The 26,522-nt window shown below is 44.9% G+C and overlaps 6 protein-coding genes across 7 annotated transcripts; 2 read left to right on the forward strand and 4 right to left on the reverse strand.

The window, feature by feature from the left end:
* The first annotated feature begins 3 nt into the window (after positions 1-3).
* si:dkey-240h12.4 (death-associated protein kinase 2) lies at positions 4-5,602 on the forward strand. 2 transcript variants are annotated; one of them, XM_061266788.1, is made up of 12 exons: positions 4-232; positions 1,766-1,925; positions 2,060-2,281; positions 2,464-2,602; positions 2,679-2,808; positions 3,354-3,402; positions 3,517-3,543; positions 3,634-3,786; positions 3,965-4,016; positions 4,093-4,182; positions 4,267-4,347; positions 4,468-5,602. In XM_061266788.1, the coding sequence occupies exons 2-12, from the start codon at positions 1,864-1,866 to the stop codon at positions 4,546-4,548; spliced, it is 1,086 nt and encodes a 361-aa protein (XP_061122772.1). In that variant the 5' UTR covers positions 4-232; positions 1,766-1,863; the 3' UTR covers positions 4,549-5,602. The 2 variants fall into 2 exon arrangements, with proteins under 2 accessions (XP_061122772.1, XP_061122774.1); XM_061266790.1 differs by having other exon boundaries at positions 6-232; positions 3,965-4,010.
* tpm3 (tropomyosin 3) lies at positions 5,091-7,699 on the reverse strand. The gene is made up of 10 exons (XM_061266807.1): positions 7,463-7,699; positions 7,258-7,383; positions 6,626-6,759; positions 6,258-6,375; positions 6,117-6,187; positions 5,915-5,990; positions 5,773-5,835; positions 5,637-5,706; positions 5,373-5,451; positions 5,091-5,290 (listed from the first exon to the last, which is right to left on the reverse strand). Exons 1-10 carry the CDS (start codon positions 7,574-7,576, stop codon positions 5,287-5,289), a joined length of 855 nt encoding a protein of 284 aa, XP_061122791.1. The 5' UTR covers positions 7,577-7,699; the 3' UTR covers positions 5,091-5,286.
* A 1,323-nt stretch (positions 7,700-9,022) lies between these two features.
* arhgef1a (Rho guanine nucleotide exchange factor (GEF) 1a) lies at positions 9,023-16,460 on the reverse strand. The gene is made up of 22 exons (XM_061266742.1): positions 16,219-16,460; positions 14,931-15,093; positions 14,752-14,819; positions 14,596-14,653; positions 14,391-14,523; positions 14,081-14,190; positions 13,865-14,008; positions 13,528-13,778; positions 13,193-13,318; positions 12,991-13,108; positions 12,831-12,907; positions 12,593-12,764; positions 11,936-12,012; positions 11,688-11,860; positions 11,544-11,611; positions 11,280-11,465; positions 11,119-11,205; positions 10,986-11,035; positions 10,850-10,900; positions 10,308-10,610; positions 10,024-10,180; positions 9,023-9,875 (listed from the first exon to the last, which is right to left on the reverse strand). Exons 1-22 carry the CDS (start codon positions 16,279-16,281, stop codon positions 9,847-9,849), a joined length of 2,664 nt encoding a protein of 887 aa, XP_061122726.1. The 5' UTR covers positions 16,282-16,460; the 3' UTR covers positions 9,023-9,846.
* Positions 16,461-17,251: 791 nt separating this feature from the next.
* On the reverse strand, positions 17,252-20,707 carry LOC133144221 (palmitoyltransferase ZDHHC18-B-like). The gene is made up of 8 exons (XM_061266770.1): positions 19,601-20,707; positions 19,370-19,530; positions 19,012-19,161; positions 18,801-18,938; positions 18,495-18,733; positions 18,326-18,435; positions 18,167-18,257; positions 17,252-17,960 (listed from the first exon to the last, which is right to left on the reverse strand). Exons 1-8 carry the CDS (start codon positions 19,876-19,878, stop codon positions 17,676-17,678), a joined length of 1,452 nt encoding a protein of 483 aa, XP_061122754.1. The 5' UTR covers positions 19,879-20,707; the 3' UTR covers positions 17,252-17,675.
* kdf1b (keratinocyte differentiation factor 1b) lies at positions 20,670-23,716 on the forward strand. Its single transcript, XM_061266792.1, has 4 exons — positions 20,670-20,866; positions 21,624-22,528; positions 22,651-22,737; positions 23,013-23,716. The coding sequence occupies exons 2-4, from the start codon at positions 21,643-21,645 to the stop codon at positions 23,108-23,110; spliced, it is 1,071 nt and encodes a 356-aa protein (XP_061122776.1). The 5' UTR covers positions 20,670-20,866; positions 21,624-21,642; the 3' UTR covers positions 23,111-23,716.
* A 47-nt stretch (positions 23,717-23,763) lies between these two features.
* On the reverse strand, positions 23,764-26,484 carry kifap3a (kinesin-associated protein 3a). The gene has a single exon (XM_061266744.1). The coding sequence runs from the start codon at positions 26,441-26,443 to the stop codon at positions 24,035-24,037; it is 2,409 nt and encodes an 802-aa protein (XP_061122728.1). The 5' UTR covers positions 26,444-26,484; the 3' UTR covers positions 23,764-24,034.
* Between the last annotated feature and the right edge of the window lie 38 nt (positions 26,485-26,522).

The raw sequence follows: 26,522 nt of genomic DNA on the forward strand, positions 1-26,522 counted from the left end.
GAAATCAGAAGGAAACGCCAGCGAGGCATCAAAATTCCCTTATTGGGAGGCGCCGTGAACGCACCCTTGTTGTTCGGAACCGAAAAGACCCGTCTGCTGTGAAGCTAATTCGGACAGAACGTCGTGACGTGCAAGTGCTTTCCGCATTCCAGCCAGCGTCATCACCGTCGTGAGTTTGACACTGCGAGCATTCACACGGGAACCCAACCGAGAGCAACGCATCTTGCACCGGGTAAGTAAGCTCCCTTCGGCCCGCATACCTTCACTCGATGCTCTTTGCCACTGTATTTTATATGATCAATAGTCTTACTAAAAGTCAAGTGTTCTTATTTGTATAGCGCCTATATCCTCGACATGTCACAACAGGTTGACATGTACGAGATGGACATGTTGAGACACTACATCCAAATATTTGACTATTTTTACTTTTAAACTGTTTAAGAACGTAGTGTCAAGTTACATTATTTAGCTGATACGTCACAATGGCTGCCTGAACATTAGACAGACCTTTCCTCATATTTTTAAGTCAGTTGAGCCTTATTGAGATAAATATGACTAAAATATGATTAATATTACAAGTGGGGATGAAATCATTAAAATCTTAGTTATTGGTCTCTTTTTTTGTGTATCCTGTCATGATTAACGTGCAGCTAATTACATGTTAATAGCTGAGATTATTGTGGTGGGCAATTTGTTTTCCTAACTTTGCAGGTGCACTTTCAAATTCCAAATTTTTGGGCTTTTCGTGCATGCTGAGAATCTTGAAACTGGCGAGTATGACTCATTATTGTGTTATCAGCACAAAACTCCATCAAATAAGATTTAACAGTGCGCTAAGAATGAGTTGGAAGGACAGCCTGCTCATTATAGTTTGACAGCTTCACTGCGGGGGTGCCACATGCCAACGCAGGAGGCCGTCAAATAGGCGGCATTTTGCAGCTCTATGCCATGCTAGCGTGAAAACACGAGTTAAGAACATTTAGAGACATCACAGTTTCATTATTGTTTCTTGTAATTCCATGATTGCAGCTTGTCGTAGCACAGAGTGAAACAATTCCCAGCTTTCTGGAATGTCTTGTAACCAAAGAGAGGAAAAAAAGGTTGACGCAATAAAACAATTGCAAGTTACTAACAATGCATCAGAGGAATTGAATGCACGGCATGCTTTCTAATGACTGCAGAACATGCACGTCATTCCTTTGAGACTGGCCACTCCTTCATTTACTGGATTTCAACCGAACATGTCAGATAGAAACGGAAGTTGGAGGCTCATGGTCAACACAAATGAAGCTAAGGTCATTGAAAGCAACTCCACGAATGCTCCATGTTGCCATTCCAAGTTAAATAAACATCTTTTTTTTTTGGAGGGGTGCTGTGCAAATACATCAACTACAGCTCATGGTTGAACTGTAGCTCCATGCTGTAAACTGGGAAGTCAGATAGAAAGTGGAAGTTGAATACAACTTGCAAAACTGATGTCCTCAGACTTCATGTTGTGCTGTGACCACTGAGTAAAGGGAGGGGGACAACAAATCCAGCATCAGGAAGCGTTTTTTATTTGTTTAATTTATTTATAGTCTGGATTGCAAGTAAATTCTAATCTCAGTCAATAAACAACCCTACTTTTTGCCTTACTTTTTTTTTTTTTTTAGCTTTTCTGTGAAAATTCATGGGTGACAATAAAAAATGGTTTGGGCATTTAGCAATGCTATGGATTTTGTTGAGTTGAACTTGTGAAAATTATTGAGTGTTGATTTTTGTTTAGGTCCCAACGCTGTGGATGATCATGCGCCACTTGTGGTTTAATCTAAATTAACCAGCCGCGGAGGAAGAAGAGGAAACAGCCCTTGAAAGTGAATCAACATGGCCGTGTTCAAGCCTGAGAATGTGGAGGACTTCTACGAGATCGAGGAAGTACTGGGGAGGTCAGGATGAGGACACTGATTCAATATTACATTTCACGAATCTAAACGGAAGGGGCCCTTGAATGTTGCCTTGTGGGATTTCTTCAATATTTTTTCCTACCTCAAGCTTCTGTAACTTCTTTCTTTCTACACAGCGGACATTTCGGTGAAGTCCGCCGGGTCCGCGAGTTGGCCACGGGCACGTACTGGGCAGGCAAGTTTGTGAAGCTGCGCAAAACCACGTGTAGCCTTCTGGGCCTGGAACGAAGATGCGTGGAGCAGGAAGTGGAGGTCCTACGGTCCCTGCAGCACCCCAACATTATCACCTTAAAGGATGTCTTTGATAGTCGCTCGGAGGTGGTGCTCATCTTGGAAATGTGAGTTGAGCAGATGTTTAGAACAGCACACATGAGCTGGGCCAAAATTTCTCCGATAGACTATACACTTACCTAAAATGTTCCAGATGAGAACCTGCTAAGTTCCATATTGACAGGTTTGTATACATGTCTTGTTTGACAAATCCTGTGTATCTGACTCACCCTTCATGGACAAATTCCAGTGTGAGCGGCGGCGAGCTGTTTGACTTCATCGCCGAGAAGGAGATGGTGACAGAGGACGAGGCCATCGAGTTCATGAAGCAGATCCTGGACGGGCTGGCCTTCATGCACAGCAAGAACATCGGCCATTTTGACCTTAAGGTACAACGTTTGTAACGTGCATGGACAACAAGCTGCATGCATAATCGTACACTGACCTCGTTTTATCTCCATTCAGCCAGAAAACATCATGCTGTCGGATAAAGAATCGCCGCATCCCGACATCAAACTTATTGACTTTGGCCTCGCCCACCACTTTGCCCCCGGGGAGGAGTACAAGAGCACCAGTGGCACCCCTCAGTACATCGGTCAGCCTTCGTCGTTTAATTGTATTCAGTCCACCTTTATGTTGGGAAATAATAATTGCATTAACAGCGATACAAACACCCATTTATATATTTTTTAAAGCTCTGTGCAAAATGGTCACCCCCAATGTCAGAGCTGACTTGTAAATTTCACTAACTCCAGCTTGGCTTTGTTTAATCCACTTTTAATGGTGTCACTCTAATTGGATTACTAGCTTGCTCCTTAAGGGAGGAACATGCGACACACTAGAGCTTGACATTTTTAAAATCAACAAGGCTTAGAAAGTGTGTAGATTTTGGATGCAATTTTGAAAATGAAATTTAATTTGAAGTCAATCTCACCATCTGCAAAATGAATGCATTGACTTTAAAAAGGCCAATGGAACAGTCAGTGATTCTTTCTCACCACAAGAGGGAGCCCAAATACCAAACTTGCAGGCATAGCTACAGTGATATTATTTGTGACACATTTCACTTCTTTTTGATGATAATAACTTTTAGGTTCTGGTTGAAGGTAGTGTTAACGCATTTTGTCCATTCTTGTCCAGCCCCGGAGGTGATCAACAGCGAACCCCTAGGCACGGCGGCCGATATGTGGTGATTATGCCGCGCACTTCCTGTCCTTGCCCATTGTGTGTCCTACGCGTTGCGGTTATTCAAGCACTTTTCCTCACCTTGACACGTTTATCGTATTCTTTCTGCCCCCTTCAGGAGCATCGGCGTCATTACGTACATACTGTAAGTTGGAGAGCATATGGCGCGGCGTGCGACATCAACCAACAGACTGACTTGTGGTTTCACAGTCGTGTCTCTACGCCGTGTCCACAGCTTGAGCGGCATGTCACCCTTCCAGGGCCACACGGATGAAGACACGCTGAGGAACGTCCTGGCTGTGAACTACGAGTTTGACACGCATTGGTTCAGCACCACCAGCTGCACAGCCAAAGAGTTCATTCAGAAACTCCTGGTCAAAAATACCAGGTAGGGATTCATTTTTATAGCAGCATATTTATTGGAGATATATCAAATTTAAACTTGTTAAATATTAATTTTTTGCTTCACCTTTTCTCCACAAAGCAACTGCTATATAAATCCCGTATACTGTATATTTTTTACGTTAGATGTATTTTCCTTTACACAAAGTAAATGTGTGTTGCAGTGACAGAATGACGGCCGAGGAGTGTCTCCTTCACCCGTGGATCAAGGTTAGAGTATGTCTTCTTGTATTCTTCTCTGTCAATTTTTTTAAAATTCTTTTTAGCACTGACCCATCTGTTTCTGTTGCAGCCCCTGACGCGGCAACAGAAAGCGAAGAGGAGTCGATCATCCATAAACATGAAGAACTTCAAGAAATTCAACGCCAGAAGGAAGTGGAAGGTGCATAATCTACACTTTTTTTTTTTTTTTGCACACGTGTTGGTTGTATTGTAATTTATATAGCGGTGCTTTTGGTGTCCTCAGATGTCCTACAACATGGTTTGGATCTGCAACCGTCTGGTCCGCTTAAAACTGTTGTGTAAAGGCACATCTGACGTACCTGAGGTAAAATATCAATACACTGAGCAGTTACGTGATAAGACAAATTTTACTCAACTGCATCATGATTTACTACTAAGCTGTGGTAACAGTTACTCCCTTTTTTTTCCCCCCAATGTCCTACAGAGACAGTGTGAAAGTGACACAGAAGACACAGAGAGCAAACCTGCATCGTTGCTACGAAGACGACTCAGTAGCAGTTCATAGAATCGGCCACAAGAGGGCAGCGGTGAACCTAAGGAGAGACTTTTTACTTGGCAATCTGCTGCATTCTCAATGTGGATGTAGCATAAGATCAAGAAATGTTGTATGGAAAGGTATTTGAGCATTTCATTTCATATCCATGAGGCACACTAACTATGCATGCAAATACAATGGCAAAATGCTTAAAATGTCGTCCTGTCATAGGAAATGTGAGTGGAAAAAACAGCAGCATGAAAACTTTGTTTTTCCCTGCATTTTATGCCCTCCAAAAGCTCAATGTTAACTTTCCATTTCCAAAACATTCCTACCTCAACATTTTAATCCCCCATAAGAAAGAAATAATTATTAATTGTTTAAACTGTACAGGCTATGCTTGGTCATGTTTTAGCTTTTATCCACGGTGTGTTATCTCCTTCATGAAATTAGAAAATAATACAACTCACCAAACAACTTGCTTATTTTGGGCTGGTCTAGATCATTGAAGGAAATCTGCTCCATCCCCAGATATTTTTGTCCACTTGTAAATATGAAACGCTGAAAAGCAAGACCTTCCTCTAATTTTTAATAGAGTTACAAAGACTTACAAAGAAAAGATTTGACAGGGACCAAAATGAAAGTTTTGGGTTGGATTTTGCAAAACTGAGGATAAAGCGGTTCAGAAAATGGATGAAGGTTGTGAAAGTGCGAGAAACGTCGTGGAAGAGGAAGAAGAAGCGGAGGGGAGTAAGGCTTCCTGGGTGTTTAGCTAGAAAACACACAAAAAAAAAATATAGTATATTTTTAAAAAGTCTCCAATAACTTCAGATAAAAAGTCTTGCGTGTCTTACATGGAGGTCATGTCATTGAGCGCGTGGTCCAGTTCCTCGCTGATGGCTTTGTACTTGAGTTTCTGCGCGTACAGCTCGTCTGGGGAAAGGCAACACAACAATTAGCGGTGAGGAAGGTAAAAGCTTCATTTGTCTTTATATACAGGTGAAGTTTTAAAAAATATATTTGAAAATGTCATCCAAGTAAAAAAAAATGTTGAACCTCTGTACAATAAAACAAAGTAAAACAACCCACACGTTGAAGACTGCTTGATGTTTTCTTACCTTCCAGATCATCAATAGTCTTCTCCAGTTTGGCCACAGACCTCTCAGCAAACTCCGCTCTGGTCTCAGCCTAATCACCACAAAACATTTCATATTAATATTTTCATCTCTTGAAGTGATTCAAAATATTTCTCACCTCTTTCAGTTTATCTGTCAGGATCTTGATCTCCTCCTCGTATTTGTCCTCCTTCTGGGAGTACTGTGTGGACAAATTCACTCAGATGAAAACATGCACACAATATCTCGCCGTCTTGTATTTGTGAGTCATGTTGCCTTACCTTCTCCGCCTGAGCCTCCAGAGACTTCAGGTTGTTGGTGACGTTCTTCAGTTCCTCCTCCAGCTCGGCACATTTACTGCAGCATGCGTTTATGTTGGAACAGAAACGGACTGTGTAAGAATAGTAGGTACCTCGCAAGTGAAATGTTCTGTGGCAACAAGGAAGCAGGTTTAAAAAAAAAAACGTGTGGCGAGAAACTTACGCCTCAGCCAGCTCGGCTCTCTCCTCCGTACGCTCCAGCTCGCCTTCCACGATCACCAGCTTACGAGCCACCTGCACCACCACGACATTCCCAGAGTAAATGGGCATACCTACCTGCAGGAAGTGCGGAGGTCCGACTCACCTCCTCGTACTTGCGGTCCGAGTCCTCTGCGATGTGCTTGGCCTCCTTCAGCTGGATTTCCTGGAGCTCCATTTTCTCCTCATCCTTCAAGGCCCTGTTCTCAATCACCTTCATGCCTCTACGCAGGCAAATAAGGAATCATAAATTGTCGCCATCTGGTGGAACCTTGGTGTTTTTTTTTATGAGTTGATGGTGTTTAGTAATCATTCATGCAATTGAGCATAAATGCCAAAATTATTGTGCAATGTCCCTAAAGGTGGTGTTAGCTAGTATACAGTTCTTTACGTAACATGGCTTAAATATTTTGATATTTACACATCGAACTTTTTTTCTCATTTGCTTTGAGCATCCTCCATTTCAACGATTACCTTTCGCTCTCATCGGCCGCCTTTTCGGCCTCCTCCAGCTTCTGCAGAGCGGTGGCCAGCCTCTCCTGAGCTCGGTCCAACTCTTCCTCCACAAGCTGGATGCGCCTGTTCAGGGAGGCCACCTCTGCCTCGGCCTGTGCACACAAATTGGACAGGCTGAGTCACACAAACTGGTGTGATAAAGTGGGACCACACCAGGTAACAATAAAATTCCATATGAACGATGTAAATTATCTTCATGATTGTAAAAAAACGAATACATCAAATTAAATGCAAGCAAGACATTTTCCAGAAATAAAATGTCTTGGCCGCTATCAGGTAGCGCTCAAACAGGCTTGCACCTAAAAAGGAGCGGGGCCATTGTTAAGCTACGAGTCGAGGTTTAGCGGCTGACATCATGGCCCAAGCGGGAGCCCTGAATCCCCTCGACAGCTGTGGGTGCGTGTGCTAGGGGGGGGCGGGGGTCTCCATCCAGAGCATGAGGAGAATGGAATGCAGTGTGGCTTGATGAGGCTTGATTTACACTGGCAGCTTTGATCAAGCGATATGACCATTTTAAAAAAGTGCTGGTGCTTTTATTGAGTGACAAACTACTAAGTGTGTGTGTGCGTTTTTTTTATTTTGTCACTCACGTCGGCAGCCTTCTTGTCGGCCACCTCCAGCTTCTCTTGAGCATCCTTGAGCGCCTCAGAGTATTTGTCCAGCTCGTCCTCCGTCCCCTTCAGCTTCTTCTGCATCTGCAGGAGCTCGTCCTCATGCTGCAGCGACAAAAAACAGTCGGCCATTGTTGTAGTTATTGTTGCCCAACATTTCAGAGGCAGAGAATTAGTGGCCCACCTGTTTGCTTCTGTCCTCTGCCGCTTTCTTGTCGGCTTCCGCTTGCTCGGCCTGGTCCAGGGCGTTCTCCTTGTCCAGCTTGAGCATCAGCATCTTCTTCTTGATGGCCTCCATTTTGGCTTACTATTGTTATTCTTTTCTTCAGCAGAGAGGACAATGAGACGAGAAGGACGGACAGAAGGACGGGTTGACGGATGCCCAAGTCTGGCAACGGGGATGAGACACCAAACTCTGACCAAGATGGAGGGCGGACTTTTATACGGGGGGCCGAGGAGGGGGACGCCCCCACTTTGGGATCATTCCTGTGGACGCACCCTCCATTTGGACACACCCTGACTTGCAGCATCCTGCGCTTCTCCTTTCACTTTGTTTTTTATTTTTAAATGATTCCAGCATTTTGTTATTAATTTTAGAATTTTTCTTTTACCTTCATATATTTTGTCTTGCACTGCCACTTGCTGTCGACTAAAAATGACATCACAGTACCATCAGGAGCTCACCTGTTACCTGGGTTTGGTCATGTGACATTTGCGAGCTTAGCCTCAACCCATTATCTGAGTCGTCGTCTTGTTCTGGTCGAAATAAGAAAAGGTTACTGTGTGTGTGTGTGTGTGCCGTGAGTAATGCTACTAGTTTAGCATGTTGACTCACAGCTGTTGACGCCGTCAAGTGAGCACAAGTCTGTTCTAATCTGGTGTGACACACTGTGAGTTTGCACTGCGACATACTGTAATGCCACAGCCCCGCCGCTTGCTCTCTGACTCAACGTCAACGACAGCATGTCCCACACCAGCTTACAAACTTGTGAGAGATAGTGTGTGTGCGCGCACATGTGTGAGAAAATGTGAGTGTGTGTGTCTCTGTGCATGTATGTGGCTTCACTTCCTGATTGTCTTCAATAATAAATATTTAACAGTACTAAAATACAGGCATGATTTTTTTGCAGTTGTATTATATTACTAGTTACAATTGCAGTTACTTTGTTGCAATATGTTGGACATCCAAACACATTAACTGGGAGTTGGCACATCGTAAGAAATGTAATTGAATTGTGATTTGAAAAGAATAATCACTCATTTATTTACAGTTGTGTTAATACTAAAGCTGAGCCGAATAAATTGCGTATCAAAAAGTGACGCACGTCTTCTTGTAGGCTCAAATAGAAAGGATGCGCAATAAAGCATGTCATTAAAATGCATTGTGACTGAGTCGTCTGTGAGGGACACAAAAAACGAGGAAGAGATGTCCAAGCGGACGGCACACACAGAGGAGTCGGTGGCTGGACATTCTTCCCTTGTAACTGTAGTCCATCACCTGGCCTGCGCCGACTATAATTGGGGGTCTCCTGGGAGAGGGGGGCACAGTGGCAACGACAAGCGTATATATGGACTGATGGAGGTGGGGGCAACAAGGGGGCTGTGACTATGTCAGTTATTCCTCTCTGTGGGCCCCTGCGGGTTATTAATAACCATCTTTTGGCTGACATTGTCTGTGGGATTAGGATGAGGGACTGTGCGTAAGTGCGATTCTTTCTTGGCGGCATCAACCTTCACATCCTACTTTGGTGGTATGAAAAGTTTATTGATGAGGAGACAATACATTTCGTATTAATATGACAATAGATTCGTTCTTCTGTGTTTACAATCCATGTGAGCATCGCCTTTCACGTTATACAGTATCATCGTAACGTCATAATATAATAATTATCTTGTATACAGAAAGGTCACCTGGGAACTTGTAACAAATTGGAAAGTGCAACAAGAGCTCTTTTTACAGTCAGAAACTTGGTAAAGAGTTTTAAAGAATACATATGCTGGAGTCTATGACACTGAAAACACGCATGCTTTTGAATTGATGCCGTTTTCATATATACGGAATATGACTATGAGCATTGTTGTACTATCTGTCGACATGTGTGGATGTATATTTGTGTTTAAACGTCCATTGCTTAAAAGGTTTTAACACCACAATATTGATGCTAGTTTCATTAGCCCATATATGACATTTTACTTTGTGTGTTAGCATAACGCTAGTGAGCCCTGGCTGGAAAAACTAGTAAGTTGAGATACCACTTCAATAAAAACTTTGAAATGACTTAGACTTTATGTGATTAAGTTAAAACTGTCAAGATAATAGCACGAAATAATATTGTTGAACAGAAGCACATCTGTGTAGTAGTGTGAATTCTTAGATTAGTTCACAACCCCTCACCCTTTTATTCAGTAAATAATCATGCAAATGACTCCACACACAAGCCCTTAAGTGAGGAAAGCAAAGCGACTCAATAATTTAAGTAATAATTCATTCAAGACACAGATACGTACATTGCAGCATAATGGTTTTTCTATTGGAGTGTGCGGGTCACTTAGCTTGTTGGTGGAAGATCAGATCTCCTCTGGAATTTCTTGGAAGTCTGTGGTGAGGAAAAAAGTGGTATTAGCATCAAATTAACAGGCATCAAGAATGGGTTGAGTTTCCTGTTTTATGATGATTCTTTGAAAGACCCCTACAAGTGGGTCAATTAAAATGGCTGCTTCAAAAAAATGGCTGTTCTGTCGAACCTCTGGAGCTTTGAGATGCCTCCTCCTCCTCTTCCTCTTCTTCCACATCATCATCAGACGTCATGTTGACCTCCTCGTCGCTGCCTCCCCGAGGAGCGTTTGATTGGCGTGCCCCGTTGTCCCACTCGGAACTTGAACTCAATCCTTCCTTTCCAGGCTGCGCAAGTATCAAATTAGTGTGCAAAAAAAACATATAAAATTAATCCGCATAGACCTTGATAGATAGTAGATACTTTATTGATCCCCGGGAGGAAATTCAGCACACACGTTTGTGGTGTTCTTACTTGAGAGGCTGTATCGCAGTGCTCGTACGAGGACACGGCCTCACCGCAGCCCTTCATGTGTCGGACCTGCTTCTCCAGCTTGGCCCGAGCCTTCTCGCTGTCCTTGAAGCGAGTCTCAGCATTGCGCAGCCTCAGCAGCTCCTCCTGCAGCAGGCTGTGCTGCCTCTGCAGCAGGGCCAGCTCACCGATGGTGGCGCCGCTGGCGGCCTCGCGGTTTTGCCGCCAGGATCCCGCCGACACCGGCGATGCCGGGTCCTCCTGCAGCAGCAGCTCCAGGATGGAGTCTTGTTTGATGACAGCAGCCTTTGAAATTTGAAAACAGTCTTAAGAGTATGAGGAAGTTGTGGTTGTAAGATTGTAATACAGTATTGTGTATTTATAGTGGTTGTGAAAAGGCCCGCTCATTTGTTATCAAGTATTATGTAAAAAAAATAAAAATAATTTTTTTTTATTGGAGACAATTTGTTGTGCTGATGCGGTTGTCAGTGTTTGCTCCTATTATGAAAAGAACATGGAAGTGTTTGCTGGTGTACACAACTTACCTGGAGAGCATGAAGACAAACGCTGAGATTCATCAGCCTCTGACAGACCTCCTGTTCAACACAAACACAAAAGAGTCGTTTTTAGCAAGTAGCTAATATTATAGTACAAGTGAGTGTATATTGAGCCAAAACTCACCTTTGTGGCTGGCAACTCATTAGCTCCATTGATGAGAAGAACATGATCACCTGCACAGAGGAAAAAACACTGCAAAATAAAAGGAACACCAAGAAATGCCAAAAAAACAAGAAGGAATTAAAAATTAAATTACTGGCATCTGTGATGTCCAAGTTGTTCTGATGGCACAGGAGAGGAACGTCGACGCTGGAGCCCAGCAGAAGTTCGCTGAGTCGGTCCACTGCAGAGAAACATCACGATCACACGAGTACCACCCCTGGTGATGTTGTAGTAAGATCATATTTGTTGTCTTACCCTCGGCCGTGGCATCTAGCAGAAACTTCTCCGCCCGTGGAGCTTGCGGGGTGTCCGCCCTGAACAGGTAGCGCGTGACGGGAGGCTCCAGGTTATCCTGGCAACTCACCTGGGCCAGCTCGCAGAACAGGGTCACCCTCTCCTGCAGGAGCTCCAGCATTTCCCGGTCCTTCTGCTGGAGGTCCGCTGCCACCGTGGAACAATCAACCAGCCAATCAATGAATGCACTTATTGATTGGTTGGCTCGTTTAGGGTTAAACAGACCTTTGAGTCTCCTCAGATGGGCTTTGTGCTCCGTCTCTATGAGGGGGAACTCCTCACGAGATGGACACCTGCGAAGAAACAACAAACATGAATAAACACATTGTCCGTATTAAGATTTACGTGTGGTCTAACATGTGGCCCCACTTGCTGACTGTGCGCTGGATTTGCCGTATCCACATGTTCTTGTCCTCCCTGGAGGCGGCGTGCACCTCGTACATCTCCGGTGGCGAGCAATCGCTGATGAGGAACATGCCGCGCTCCTGGTTGGCTATGTCCCTCACGATGAGGTTCTGCAAGGATAGCACGGGGGGCTTGTCCTGGAGAGGGACGAATGTTGTCAGTGCACATCGGCGGCGCATACGTAACTCTAAATACAGCTTTGTGTAACTTACCAGGCATGGAAAGATGTACCTCTGGTCTTTCTCCTGAAGAAACACCAGGATGTCCGCCATCAGTAAGACGTGCAAATCTACACAAAAAGACTGCAGTCAGATGTGTACAACCAATTAAATATCACAAGGATTTATTAATTTAAGTGCTTTGACATGAGAACAATTTGTACATCGAGTTTTAATGACTACAGCACTTCCCTTGATTGCCTATCAAGAGAGCAAAAGGCCACAACAACACAGGCCAGTACCAAGATGGTTGCAGAGGGTACGAATGATCCCCGCAAAGCCCACTCGCATCGGGTTCTAAGGGACGGCGCTTCATTTTGACAGCGCTCTTAGAGGGGGTGAGAAGACTTTGAAAAGACTTGTATGTGTGTAAATATAGATCAAAATAATGAGCGAGTGCCAGGGAAGTGCAAGTGTCTTGTTTTTAAAGCTCGAGTGTCAGCCTAACAATTGTAGCAGTGAAGAAAAGAAAAGCTAAGCGAGTCACTACAAAAGATGAATCGAATTATGTTCACAGAAATAAAACTAGGCTCAAGCAGTATCTGACATTTTAGTTTCACTAGAGGTGGTGTGGACCCTAATGCCATCTACTGACCAGCCACTAGTACGGACTTCAGCTCACGCGCACCACATTAGTACTATTTTTTTCACCTTTGAGTCGGGATCCGGGAGTTTTCCACATTAGTGTTCCCTCGTAGACGAGTTTGCGGCGGAGCAGCTCGACAGGCCTGAAAAGTCCGCCGTCCCTCACGCGGGTCTCGGACCGCTGATCCAGTTTGGCCTGGATCTCCTGCATTCGCTGTGTCTTCTCCAGCTCCTCCATCTGCCATACAGGTCATGTTGTCACGATCAAAAACCAGTGCATGAGTCTTTTTAAATGTGGGATTACCTGTTGATCTATTGAGTTGAGAAGATCTCTGACCATGGATAGAGCTTGGGCTATGGAGGATGCTTCTACTTCATCTTCTGTTAGATAAAATAAATAAAATCCTATGGAATTGTGGATGTTTAACTGTGTGAATGCTGAAAATTAAAGAGTGACAATTCACCGACGGTATTCTCCAGAATACGCTGAATGAGGACGGGGTACTTGGATATGCGCTGAGTCACCAACAAAATGCATTCCTGGATACCATGGCAACGCAGCCAGGGTCCTCGACTCACACGCTGCATACAAACATACATGAATACAAAACTTAAACTCGCTATCCAATCACCTCATTTATTCTTTTTCTCATTTTTGTCTCTCACTCGAATGAAGCACTGAAACCGCTTGTCCCTGGCCATTAGTGACTTGTACAACTTGACCGCCTTTATGTGGCGACTGCAGAACTCTGCGTAGGTCTTCTGCATGTCGTCAGCACTCTGGCCGGAGAACTGGAAACACAAATCAAGACGTCCTATAAAAATGCACTGCCAGGGAGACTAAAAATTCAACCAAAAATCAGCAGCAAGCATTTTCTGAAGCATGCTGTTTTTTTTATTATTTGTAATGCTCGTGTCTGTTGAGTTCAGGTTCTGGTTCCCATGGAGAAAATTTGACCATGATGGTCAGTTTTGGGAAACACCAGTGAATATAAACTGACCTGCTCCAGCAATATGTCACCCAGGCCGTGTATGGTGAAGTTGCAGTCGGAGTCAGGCTGCAGGCTGGCGTTGCGGCGCAGCAGCAGCTGCAACAGGAAGTGAGAGTGGATGCCGATCAGCTGATCCAGGCAGGGGAACAAGGCGTGCACGGTGCTCTGGTCCAGCTGCAGCTCCTCCAGCAGGCCCTGCCGGAACACCCTTTGCATGATGCGCAGCGTCCGCATGTGGTGCACCTCAGTCTGGATTAACTCTGGGTGGAGATATCACATAGTAGAATCTGGGTTGCTTTGTGGTTTCTTTACTCAAGTGCAGACGGGCGGGGTGAGAAGTCGTCACCATAAATGACATCCTGCCTCTTGATGACATTTTTGCTATGTGCGTGTAAATAATCTGTGTTGACGGCCATGCTCCACGAGTCGGCCTTGAAGTCCTCGCTTTCCAGCTCCATCTCCTCCAGGATGGAAGTGTAGTAGTAGTCGCCTTTAACCAGAACATTAACTAATAAAGGGCGAGGTTCAGCCGTGGGCCTCGCAGTCAAAGTTGACCTTGTACCGTCGTCGTTGAGGGACTCCATTGACATGGCTCTGTTCCTGAAGCTGAGGGAGTCCGTAGACTGGGACAAGATCCGCCGCAGGCCCAGAGGAGAGTCGTCGGTCAGGTTCCTGCGGCAGAAACAAATGAAAATTTTACACATGCATGAAGCTTTTTTTTAAATTAATCAGTTGGTTCATTTTGACTAAGCTAATGATAATCTGTTTTGAATGAGAATGGTTATTTAATTATTGAAATTAACTCGTACTTGGAAATAATTAAGTAAGAACTTTGAAAAGTTCCATTAGTTTGAGGCTGAAAACTTGCTCACCCTGCAATGTTGTTCGTGGAGACACTTTTGGACAGTGAGAGGCCAGAACGCCCTCGACGAGATCCGAGAAGGGAATGGCGGAGGCTTTCGGAAGGGTAGATAGCCGACGTGGGACGCTCACGCATGATTGGATCTATACATTGAAGATGAGCCAAGACATGAGAGGAAATGATGAGAGGATTAAGAATGGGACAAAGTGTCTTACTTGTGCGCATGTTCACATTCTGCAACGAGTTGTTGCGCATTAGCGCTGTCTTCTGCTGCTGTGGATGACATACATGGAAATTTTAATTAGAATTCTCAAAGGAAACCACACGTCAAGCACAGTTTCAAAATTACATATTCTAAATTGGGATCTTACTCGCTGTTTGACTTTGGCACAGTTGGGCAAAGCGTCTCTGCAGCGGTTGTGGATGGTCACATTGCATGCTGGGGGGGAAAATGTGAAAATTATAGTTTGCTCAAAACCTCAGTGTTATTCTGTTTAGTGTATCATCACTCGATTGAGTCTGCCACCATTTTGTACTGGCCATGACTTACTGGGACAGCAGAGCGCCTCCTTGGCCGTGATGCTCTTGTTGCAGGCAGAGCACAGCGTGGTTCCCGACACTGTGAGGGAGGTGAAGAGGTGACCGTTATTGTAGTGGGCCTCCCTCTCCCGGGCTGCCTTCTCTCGCTCCCTCATGCGCTCTCGCTCTTTATTCTAGGGGGATTGGGTGAGAGGAAAAAAGTACAGTATTCACATCTGTATATTTCAATTCGTGACTATCCAAACTGAGATTGTGAAGCTGGGCTCCGTCCGACACGCTGAATCCAAGATGGAAGCTTGAAGGCGACTACTGCAGTTTGTAGGGTTTACTGTGTTGACTCTAATAAATCTGTACTTTAAAATGTACCCATAATGAAAACAAAGTGTCAGTAGTGGACAAAAAGAAGGTAGTGGATGAGTCGATCGCATGATGATCACACTGTAAAAGCAGAAGTCATAGTGCAAGCCATTCTGCAAGCACATATTGAGCCAAACAAATGACTAAGGAAACAGTTACTTCTGATTATTATTTTTTTAAATAGCACATGAATGTCAAATACAGAAAAATAAAATAGATAGATGCAAATTAAATAAATTGGTAGATAGCATAAACAAGGCATTTGCATTCACATCCTGTAGTTGGTTCCATTGCACCGATTTAGATTTTGTGAAATGCAGACGACAGCGTTTTGTACATTTCTCAAGTTCCAAGTAGAGTTCTTGTAAGCAGACACAATTGTGTTTAATCAAAATTTGGGATTAGTATTTTGTATGCACGTGTAGGCATTACAATAAGCGACATTAGCATTTTTAACTTGAGGTTAGCTTCTGCAGAATCGAGAACAATAAAAAAAAATAATAATAATAAAGAAACAAAAGCATTTTTAAACATTAATTGATCCAATCCCAATCCCTCACACTGACACATTTTGCAACCTTTTTGAGGCTCTGGAGATTTTCACACAGAGCAGATATACCACACACACAAGCGCACGCACGGCCATTTCTATAGCAACGACAATCCAGTAAGAGCAAACACACTATGTACAAGCAAAAGCGCACACACACACAGACCTACACCCACAGGCCCAGCACTCTGATGAGATAAGCCTGATGGGCTCAGGCCTGTATGAGCGGGGCCCTTCTTCCGTGTGTCACAATCAGGAAAAGGCAGCGAAACCCAAGAAGGGGAAGTAACAACACACACTGAGAAAAATTCATAGTTGATATTCACGGAAAATAAAGTTGACTTTTTGAGGGGTTTTTTTTAACCTAAGTGTGCTCGTGATGGTTACTCACCCTCAAGTTGATCTCCTTCATCCTCTCCTGCCGCAGTTTGGACAGGCTGGCGACTCTGGACATTTTCTATCTCCTCCTCCTCCCAAAAAAAAAAAAAAAGTATTTAATATCCACTGTTTGTTTTTACTAAATCCGTGGCTAAATTTTTTGGTGAAACTATTCCTTCTGCACTGGCCAACTGCGATGTGCCTCTGCTTCTAGTGAAGTGTCTGTTCCTGTGAGAAATCTGACTTGAATCATCATCACTGCCGCCCCCACACTCACACATGCACACACGCACACACAAAAACACACACGCAGTGAGTTTGCTCCGCTATCTCAATGCCTCATGGACTATTATTTGCTCCTTCCTACATCCCAGTGTATTTTCAGATAATCATCACATATCAAATCTTATCACAGCCACATGCAGTTTACATCCATGATATCAAGTGCGCACCACATCTATACACGCGCCATCTCCAAGTTGCGACCCAACTCCCACACGGGTTCGCAAGCGAGATATTTATACAGAGAAGTAAAGCAGGGCCTAAAGTATAAACGCTGCTAGCAGTATTTCTGAAATGTGGCATAAAAGGAAGACTATAAATGAGGACAGCTGTGAGCATTAAACAGTTTGTACATCATTTATGGTGAAATTGACTTCATTGTGTTACACGACCAGAACCTTCCGTTTGTCCATTTTCTACCAAATTTGAAAACTGTTCAATAAAACTAACCACCGTGCGGTGCAAGACCATCAGGTGACCTTTCTGAAATACCTCAGTCATTTTTGTCATTGCATACAAATGATCTCTGAATGTTTGGATTTCAGTGGAGTATGCAAGTTGTATAGCCTCACACCTCGGGCTTTGTTTCCCATGGGAAAGCTTTCCTTGGCAGAGGTAATTTCTCTTCCTAGTTACCAGTTTGCAGTGCTCATATTTTTCCCTTGGAAAATTTGCAAAGCTTCAGTTCCATCTAGTGGCCAAAGGCTAAACTGTAGCAGAAGCACCGTTTTTAGGGAAAACAAAAAGCTCCATCAGCACAGCTTTTGATTGTTTAATAGTCTTCACATTTTCACATTAATACAGCACGACATGCTTCTCTTTAGAAAGGCATTGTGAGTTGGTTTGTCGCATCTGCCTTGCAGGCTGGATTGTTACAAATTGATATTTTACATAGACACAAGTCAAACTTTTATCTGCCCGTGCAGAAATAAAAAAAAAAGGACACTTACCAGTAAAAATGGGAATTCTACAACAACAAAACCATTTTGCAAACAAATAAATAAATCAGTAAAAAGTGTACCTTTACTGTGTCTGTATCAACGCTGTACAGCGTACACACGCCCCCCCCCCCGTCTGTTTCAGAAACAAATTGAGTTGTTACATAATTGCTTTCGCAGGTAAAGTAAATTTCCATGAAATCATAAAGTTATGTTTCATTGAGGTGAAAGGAGGAAGGAGCCGGCACCTTTAAGGCTCCTCCTTTTGGCCGTGGCGTGAAGCGTGGACGGCAGAGGTAAGTTTGGCCGTGGCCTTTTTTGTTTTCTTGGCTTTGGTCTGGGCGGGGAGCGCGTGGGAGGTATTGCGAGCTGGCGAGCCGGCACTCGTGTCTGTTTCGCACTTTGAGGTGTTCAACATGGGGCTGGGATTCTTCGCCGGGTCCAAGACTGACTGCGACTTCCCCTGAGGACACTGAGTGGACAGCAGCGGCGTGTGAGCGGTGGACTCTGACAGACCCTTAGATACGTGTTTGGGCTGTGGACACACCATAGGGGGGCGAGGGGTGTGTGTAAATGTGAAAATATACAAACAGTGACAAACAAAATTACAATTTTTTTTAAGAGCTGTGATGTTAACGCTTGAACTTGATCACCTACCCCTAGGCCTGTTTGTAATGTTCCCTCAAAAAATAAATATTAATAGCCAACAAAGCCCGCCATCATCTGTTTATTTCGCCTTACCACATTAATTCGTCTTGAGGTGGTCAGTTCGATGTCCGTGTCGGTCTGAGCGGGTTCGTCCGTGCGGAGGAGGCCTCGTCTGTTGATCAAACTAGTTGCCACCCAAAAAAAAATTAAGCGGACATTTTCCTGACTAATTGACAATGAACTGATTCTTACCTGGGTGGCATTGGTCCGCAGAGTACAGCGCAACAGTTGACGAAGATGTTTCTGTGACTGTAAGGGTTGGTGACGTCTGTGCCTCTCTTCCCTGACCAAGTACCTTTAACCTAGGCACGGAAAAACATGTTTACATTTATGAACCTCAAAGGCACGCAATGTTACTCACGTCTTCATTTGTTGTGAGGTTGACTGCGACGAGGTACGTGTGGAAGCCTGAGAGGCCTAAGATGCACCAGGCTGAGAAGAAACAAATCACAAGCTCCACAGCAGTGCAAAGTTGAGTCAAGGAGATCAAAATGCACGTTAGGAGCGATGACTGACTAAAAATGTTCTGTCTGAAAGGTAAAGGATATCTACCAGGACTCTCTTGGAGGGCGTAAAGCAGGCTTTGCCCATCCTGAGCTCCTGAAAGGAAAAGCCATGTTCAATTACGACTTCTGATTCCTGTGGGTGTCATGGTGAGTTCACTTACTCATGGTCAGATGTGTAGCCACACAACCAAAGATGAAGGCTGTCAGAAACGACAGTGACACGATAAAGGCGTAGAAGAATCGGTAGTTGCGCTTGCCCACGCAGTTGCCCACCCAGGGACAGTGATGGTCAAATCGCTCTATAGGTCAAACAAAAGGTGAACAGAAGCAAAATAATACCGCACAGCTCCCGTAGAGTGAAGAATAGCTCACCCACGCAGTTGTCGCACAGGCTGCAGTGGGAGGTGCGCGGAGGCCGGAACATCTTGCAGGTGAAGCAGTACTTGAGCTTGACCACCTGCTGGTTGATGAGGATCTCCTTGGTGCGCGGCGGGGGGCGGTAGCTGGGGCTCCCCGTGTCGTCTAGACAAAAAAAATAAACAATATCGGGCTTAAAGGGATACAGCACCCCCAACGTGAGGCTTTTTGTGAACCTGTCAATAGCCTTTCGCATTGATTGTTAGCATTAAACGGATGGATGCCAAAGGACTACTTTTCTATGAGACGTGGACATCTTGAAGCAATCCCTTCAAGAATCCACTATCAGATGAATGTGTGAGCATTTGGGTACCGATCTGCTTCTCGATGTCGATTGCCTCAGCCGTCGTCGCTCGAGGGAGAATGCCGGGGTCTGAAAAAGTGGTCTGAAGCAGCGTGACCAGAACGAACACAAAGAGGACTCCTCCGATGGCGGGAATGCAGCCCGTCAGGTGTTTGACCAGAAAAGGACAGCTGCAACACAATTGCTATGTAGCGTATATGATGTGCAGCACAAAAACATATCAAATAGACATGAACTCACTCGAATATGAAGAATAATCCACTGGTGACAAGAATGAGGCCCAGGGTTAGGGGCAGCATACCGCTCTGACCGGCCGTTATGAGGCGTCCATCACAGAAAAAGCGGTTCTTCCCAGGTAAGACCTCCCACCTCCTCCTGGGTCTTCTCAGAAGCTCGCTGCTGCGGTCCTCCATGTGGTGCGGCTTTCCATTCTGGGGTTGGGGATGGTGTCCCACCGAGGTGGCCGCATGACTCCCAGGTGCCCCTGAGTCGATTTGCTGGTAGTCTCCGTTATTCATGACAGGACTTGTTCTGCCACTCTTAGCACGACTTTGCCGAACAAACCAGTGACGTCATCGCGTTTGGGCTCCAGAGTCACGCTCACACGAGGCACTATAAAAAGCCTGCTACAAAGACGAAAACGCCGTCCCCGGAATTATATTCGTTATTTTCCATTGCGGATTGATGTGACCAGTTTTCTTCACGTGCCACATTCATGTCCATTGATTGAAAGGGTTCCTCCCCGAGCATCCTTTGCCTCTTAGCTATTGGTTGGTCACGTGACACATCAAATTACTACATTAACATTTGAGCACATGAACAATGCAGCGCTAACGAGGAAAAAAGGCATCTCTCACCGGACTCTTTGGCGAGCGTCGTGGTTGAAATAAACTGTTCAAATGTTTGCTCGTCAGTGCATGCTGTAGTCTGCCTGTCATACAGGAAGACAATATTTCCGGCTTGTCCACGTCAAAAATAAAAGCTTATGAGATTTGATGTGTCCCCGTTAAGATATAATTATATATACAACTATATTATATACGGTATTAGTTTGTTGCATTATCGCCTAAGAGGGCAAAAAAAAATCACATAATGAAACACATCTTCCGGGTTGATGGCTATTTATCAATTCACCGATAGTAATACAAAAATAAAAGCAACACGCTGAAGCCAACTTTGTGATTGGTTGTGTGTCTCATTTAATGCAAAAATGTTTCACCGATTTCAGATGTTATACCATCATTGCTACGCTGTTACGCGATGATGTGACTCATGCTTTTACCGCATTTTACTTGGATCGCAATAACCGGAAGTTCTACCCCATTACCTGTCTTTAACCTTCTAACTTGACGCTCAGGTGCACTGTCGAACTGTCGACAAACATACTTTCCGACAGACGATCGCAACGAAGTTTCTATTCTCTGGATGTGTTCATGAGACATGTTAAATGAAAGGGGAAGAGTGCAGCGATCGTTTACGAGTTGCGACGTGGGCGAACCGTGAATTGTAAGTCGTGTTTACCTATGTAGTCGTCAGTGCTGTAATGGAGGAAAACGAGTGACGTCGCCCCCATAAAAGTGACATTTATCTTGATAAAAAGACGGGAATGTGGTCTAATGAATGTTTTTTCCTCAGTTACTATATTTGTGGTAAACTGTTACGAAAATGTATATTCGCTTGTTTTAAATCATTAAAACTCGTGAGGCGAAACAATCGATCCGTTCCGTTGACGATAAGAATTGTTTATTGATTAGTCATGTCTTGAAAAACAACATGACCTCAGCCATGACGTTTAATTATATACTGTATATTTTCCATCTAAAGCAAAAAACACACATTACATCTTTTCATTTTGTCAATTGCTTATCCTTGCTAGTATAAAAATAAAACCATTAATTAGTTGTCAAAGCTCCAGCCTTAAAAAAAAAAAAGTGAAAATTACAAATGATGGCAACAAGTGATCGCATTAAAAGAAATTAAGTGTTTTCTCTCAATCAGATTACCACCCATGTGAAATGAGTGCCAACAAAGACTGAGGTTTTCACTCATGGAGGGCAGAACTTCACATCTCATCTGACCTGGCTTTGACATATCACTGTTGCTTGAAAGCGCCAAATCTTTTGTGGACTCATAAATTATCCAAGTTGTGTATTAGACATTTCAAAATTACTAATTTACTGAATTATACTGCTCACAAAATGTCCCTAGCAGTGAAGAGCGTTAAAATGTCCCTTTTAACTAGTTTTTCTGTCTGTATGTACAGACCCTGAAGCTGCTAAGCCATGTCCGTAGGCAATGCGGGCATCACAAGAGAAAGCTCGAGGACCTCCAGCTACAAGCGAGGACCGAGCCAATCTAGCAGCCAGGGGTCTTTGTCTTACGAAGAGCGCTGCGTGGACCCTGCAGAGCCAGGACGCAAATGCCCTGTGATAAACTCAAACGGGAAGGAGTATGACACCTTCCTGGCTTCGCCAGCCGAGCTCCCGCCTGCCACCCAAACCTGCAATCCCTGCGCTTCTCCGAGGGCTTGCGGGACTTTCATGTGCAGCTTCCTGACGTGCGGTCTGTACAGAGTGTGCCTGCGAGCCCCGTGTCTGGCGCCCAAAGAGAGCGCCCCCGAGGAGCCAGAAAAACTGAGCCTTCGCGCAGAGAACCCGGCAGAGGGCAAAGAGGAGGAAGAAGAAGACGAGGCAGACTGGCTGGGGGACGTCTGCATCGGCGGAGTCAAAGTGGACAGCCCGAGGGATTATATCGATAAAGACACTGTGACGTATTTTCCTCAAACGCAGCCCTATCACCCTTCCCTGGATGAGGTCATCCGACTGGACGACTGGGAGGACGGCGAGGAGAACGTGGATTCGCTGATCCGCAAGAAGCTGCTGGACCTCTACACAGAATACCAGATCGAGGAGTTGGCCCGCTGCACCACCGACTCGGTGTTCCTGCGCAAGAGCAAGGCCATCAACCAGCTCATCAACTCGCTAGCCGAGGAGCACCAGATGGGTGAGCAGGAGGCCGAGTGTCGGTTGGTGCGCGGCATCATTCGCATTAGCACGCGTCGGAGCAAGAAGAAGAAACGGGTGGTGGCCTCGCGCCCGGAGAGGACGCTGACGGACAGCGGCAATGAGACCATGAGGGAGAGCTTCTCTTTAGCGTTCAGCAACAACAGTAAGTTCCACACCGGTTGAACTTTCGAGCTTCACCGACAAAAATGTAATGAGTTATTTATGAGCAACAGAGTTCATATTGGTCAAGCTGTTTTTCTTGCTTGTATTTTTCTCCATTCAAAGACGACTACAAATCCGATCCAAACATCCAAATATCGGAATTGACCTCCTCTGACAAGTGTGCCCGTGACATTTGGAGGAACAATGGAGGTGAGAATTGACTTATTGTGTGTGTTCTTTAATTGATTTGTTAGCTGCACATTTCCATGATGCTACTTCCACAACACTTTACTTGGTAGCTTAGCTGCCATTTTATGAACACTCACTTTCTGAAGGCACAACCCTCTTGGTTGTCACGGTGACAAAAGCCACTCTCGACATTTGCCTCACACAATCCCTTGCTGCGCTGTGAACAGGGAAGACGGGATGGGCACTATTTCTACTTCCCTGTGTAATGTCCGTAATCCAGCGTTTTGTTTCCGCAGGCCGCGCCTCCAGCTCAACGTCAACAAGCTACTCGGCCTCCCACACAGAGACCGACTCATCAGGTGTCCCGCTCATTCGCACGTCTGTCAGAACATGAACGCATCCACACACTACAGGCGGTCGACATAGCTACGTCGACGCAATCTGAATTTATGCGCAAGTCGCAACTCATCACTGTCAATATTTGTTAAACCGAGAACTTCCCGTGTACGTCCCCTGCTGCTCTTTTGAGGAGCTATAGTTGTGTGTGAACACAAATGAACTCAGGCCTTTTAGTATTTACACTATGGTTGTGTGTCCAATTTATTTTTGTAATCGAACGGCTTGTTGCCAACAGCTGCCAAATTTTTTTTCCATCCCCCATTTTGTCAATGTTGTGTTTTTGTGCAGCATTTGTATCGCAATGAAGGGAGTTGCCCGCTTCATGATAATCATGATGAGTTGAAATGTGCTTTTTTGGCCCTTAGAATTAACAAAGTATTAATTACTAAGTGATTTTTCACATTTAAGCAACGTTCGACTCGAAGTTGTTACTGTTATCTTCTGATGGTGGCTCATGAAATCCCCTTGCCTGACTTTGGACTCAGCTGTTGCTTGTAGTTTTATGCTTTTAATGAATGATTTATATTTGCAATATGCAGATCACACTAAATGTTTAACATCTTAAGGTAGTTAGAAAATAAAACTTGAGGTTACATATTGAGCCTTTTTTTTCTATCTTATTGTAAAAAAAAAAAATACAAAAGTCAAATTTGATTTTTTTAATATATTCCTTTTTAATGGTGTCACAATTTAGTCACAGTGGAAGGTGACCTGCATGCACATTGACAAGTGAGACAGTAAATGCAGGCTGAGGCAATCTTAATATTTTCATAAGTTACACAAACATCACAACTGACACTCGTTTTTTATTCAACTGTAAGACTGAAGCAGCACTAACATACAATAATGACAACAATTTGCACATCTACTATATACATCACAATTAATAAGCAAGCTTTTGGAGAAGTCTAACGGCAACCTAAATGGCCGGATCGTTGTTGACGTTGACAAGATTCCACGTCAGCTGGGAGGAGGTGGTGTAGTTGAAAAGCTGTTCATCTGGTCGGAAGCCGTAAGCGCTGACCGGACGATCGGCTGGACCGTGAACGGACTCATCCGAAACATTTCCCATGAAGGACTGGCCCAGCTCTCCGTTCTTGAAGTTGGTATAGAACTCTGGGCTGATTGCACCATCAGTGGACATGATCCCATCTGCACTGTACAAGAAATCGGGTCTCTCGAGAATATCTCTGTTCTCCATGAAGGAGTCACACTCGTCGCCGTAGAGTAAAGACTCCCCGGTCTCATCCATTTGCCGGTTCTCCACCATCTCAAGCCACTGGCAATTGTACCAGCGGAACTTTTCGTTCTGTATTCTCTTGCCCCACTCGTCGTCGTACTCGGCAATGATATCCAGCGTGTTGTCGCAGACTTTGCGGATCTCGGCGTTGCTATCGTGCATCAGGTCGATCAGGTAAGTCGGGGCCTGCGTGTCTTTGATGATGACGTCTCTGGTGGCCTTGTGGAAGACCATTTGGTAGAAAACGTAGACAATTTGACAAACAAACTCGTCATCTTCCTGTTGGGCGTTGAGCAGCTCGATGAGAGCGGGGATGATGCCGGACTTGGCGAGCATGGCCGCACAAGAGTCATCCATGGAGACGGTGCCGATCAAAATGACCACCTCGAGAATTAAATCATCCTCAGCGGTACCCGGTTTCAGCCGGTCTTTCAGGTAGGGCACCAAGTTGTACTCCTTAAGAACCAAAGCCCAGTCCAGGTCGGGAATGGTCAAATTCGCAAGTGTTCCTAGACACTCAATGACATATTCTTCGGATTTGTCGACGTTGATCTGAGCCGCCAAGTCTCCGACGTGGTCCAGGAATAAGCTCTTGGTTGGGCCGCTGTGCTGGGAAATATTCCTGATCATCTTCATCACCAGAACGTCTTTCAGTTTGACGGAGCGTTTCATCAACATCTTCAAGCCGTTGCCTTCACACATGACTTGGGCGTTGGCCTTATTGGCGGCCAAGTTGATGCACAGCGAGATGAGTTCAAAGTCCATCTTTTGTTCTCCCAAGTCATAGATCATCTTCATGAGCTGCGGTATGCAGTCCGTGTTGGCAAAGAGGGACTTGAATCTGTCCTCCATGCTGATGTGGTAGAGAACGCACATGCTGAGCTGTCGCTGGGCCTCGTCAGCCAGCAGCGACGAGAGTTTGCCGACGAGTCCTGCCTGGACCATTTGGTTGCGCAGTGCTGTGTCAAAGGAAAGGTTGAGCAGCAGGCGCAACGTGGTACTCAGCAGGTCTTCATGCTCGCATGGAAGCAGCTGGGCCAGCTTCTCCACTGCAAACACTTCAGCCATGTCATTCTTGTTTTCCAAGAAGATGGAAAGTTTCTTGAGGAAGGAGACAACTACCAGAAGAAGCTCTTCATCCTTCCTCTCCAGAATCTTCACAAGCATGTGAACTATGTTTTTGTTCCTCATCTTGAGTTCTGTGTGCGTGTCTTCGGCAAGGTTCAACAACAGACACAGAGAAACTCTGAGAAGCTGCTCCTGTTTCGTAAGGAGGCTTTGATACTTTTTTAGGGATTTCTCGTGCTCCTTCTTCAGATTTTGGTTCTCTGAGAATTCTTCATAGGCCTTCCTCTTCCTTTGGAGCTCATCTTGCCACAGGTCATACCTCTTGAGCTCATGTTCGATAATGTTCATGCACAGGGCCCCGATCTTGAAATGTGTGACCAGGCCATGAAACTGCGAAAAGCTGGAGAAACAGAAAAAGATGCAAATGATGGTTGTTGCCAGGTCCACGCTTTGCTTCCAGTCTTCTCTCAGTACTCTGGCCAATGCTGCTAAAGCCATCTCATTCTGTTTGAGCTCCTCCAAGTTGTCCGGGTTGCGAGCCAGTTGAAAGATCAGCGTGGCTCCCCTGATCTTCTCCTGGATGTCCTCATACAGGAGCTCCAAATACTCATCAATGCTGGTGATGCTGGCCTCCTCATTGAGCTCGACACCTGCGTATGATGCAAAATCCCGAGGGGAGGTCTGCTTTTTTTCGGGCTCGTCATTTGACTGTCTGCGGGTTTGAAGGTAGAACAACAGCTGCTCGACCTCGTTCAGCTTTGAGGGATGAATCAAATGACATTCTTCCACCACTTTCCGAGCTAACGATGACGTATCGGTGTTGGCATTCAAGCTTTTCAAACGAATGATTTTCTGGCATTCTTTACGACCTCCGACCATGGCATCGCCCTGCTCACCGAGTATCGTTGCCTCGACCTCATACTGCACCACGATGGCTTTCTCCGTTGGGTGAACGTCCAGCGAGCATCCTTTAACTTTCTTTTTAAGATACCGCGCATCCGCTTCTTGCAAGCCGTCCATTTTTACGTCCGATCCGATCTCTCTAGAATGAGCCACCCAAACAAGACGCCACTTCCGTTCCAAACCAATCCACTCATTC

The sequence above is a fragment of the Syngnathus typhle genome, linkage group LG20 (assembly GCF_033458585.1).
Source record: "Syngnathus typhle isolate RoL2023-S1 ecotype Sweden linkage group LG20, RoL_Styp_1.0, whole genome shotgun sequence".
NCBI lineage: Eukaryota > Metazoa > Chordata > Actinopteri > Syngnathiformes > Syngnathidae > Syngnathus > Syngnathus typhle.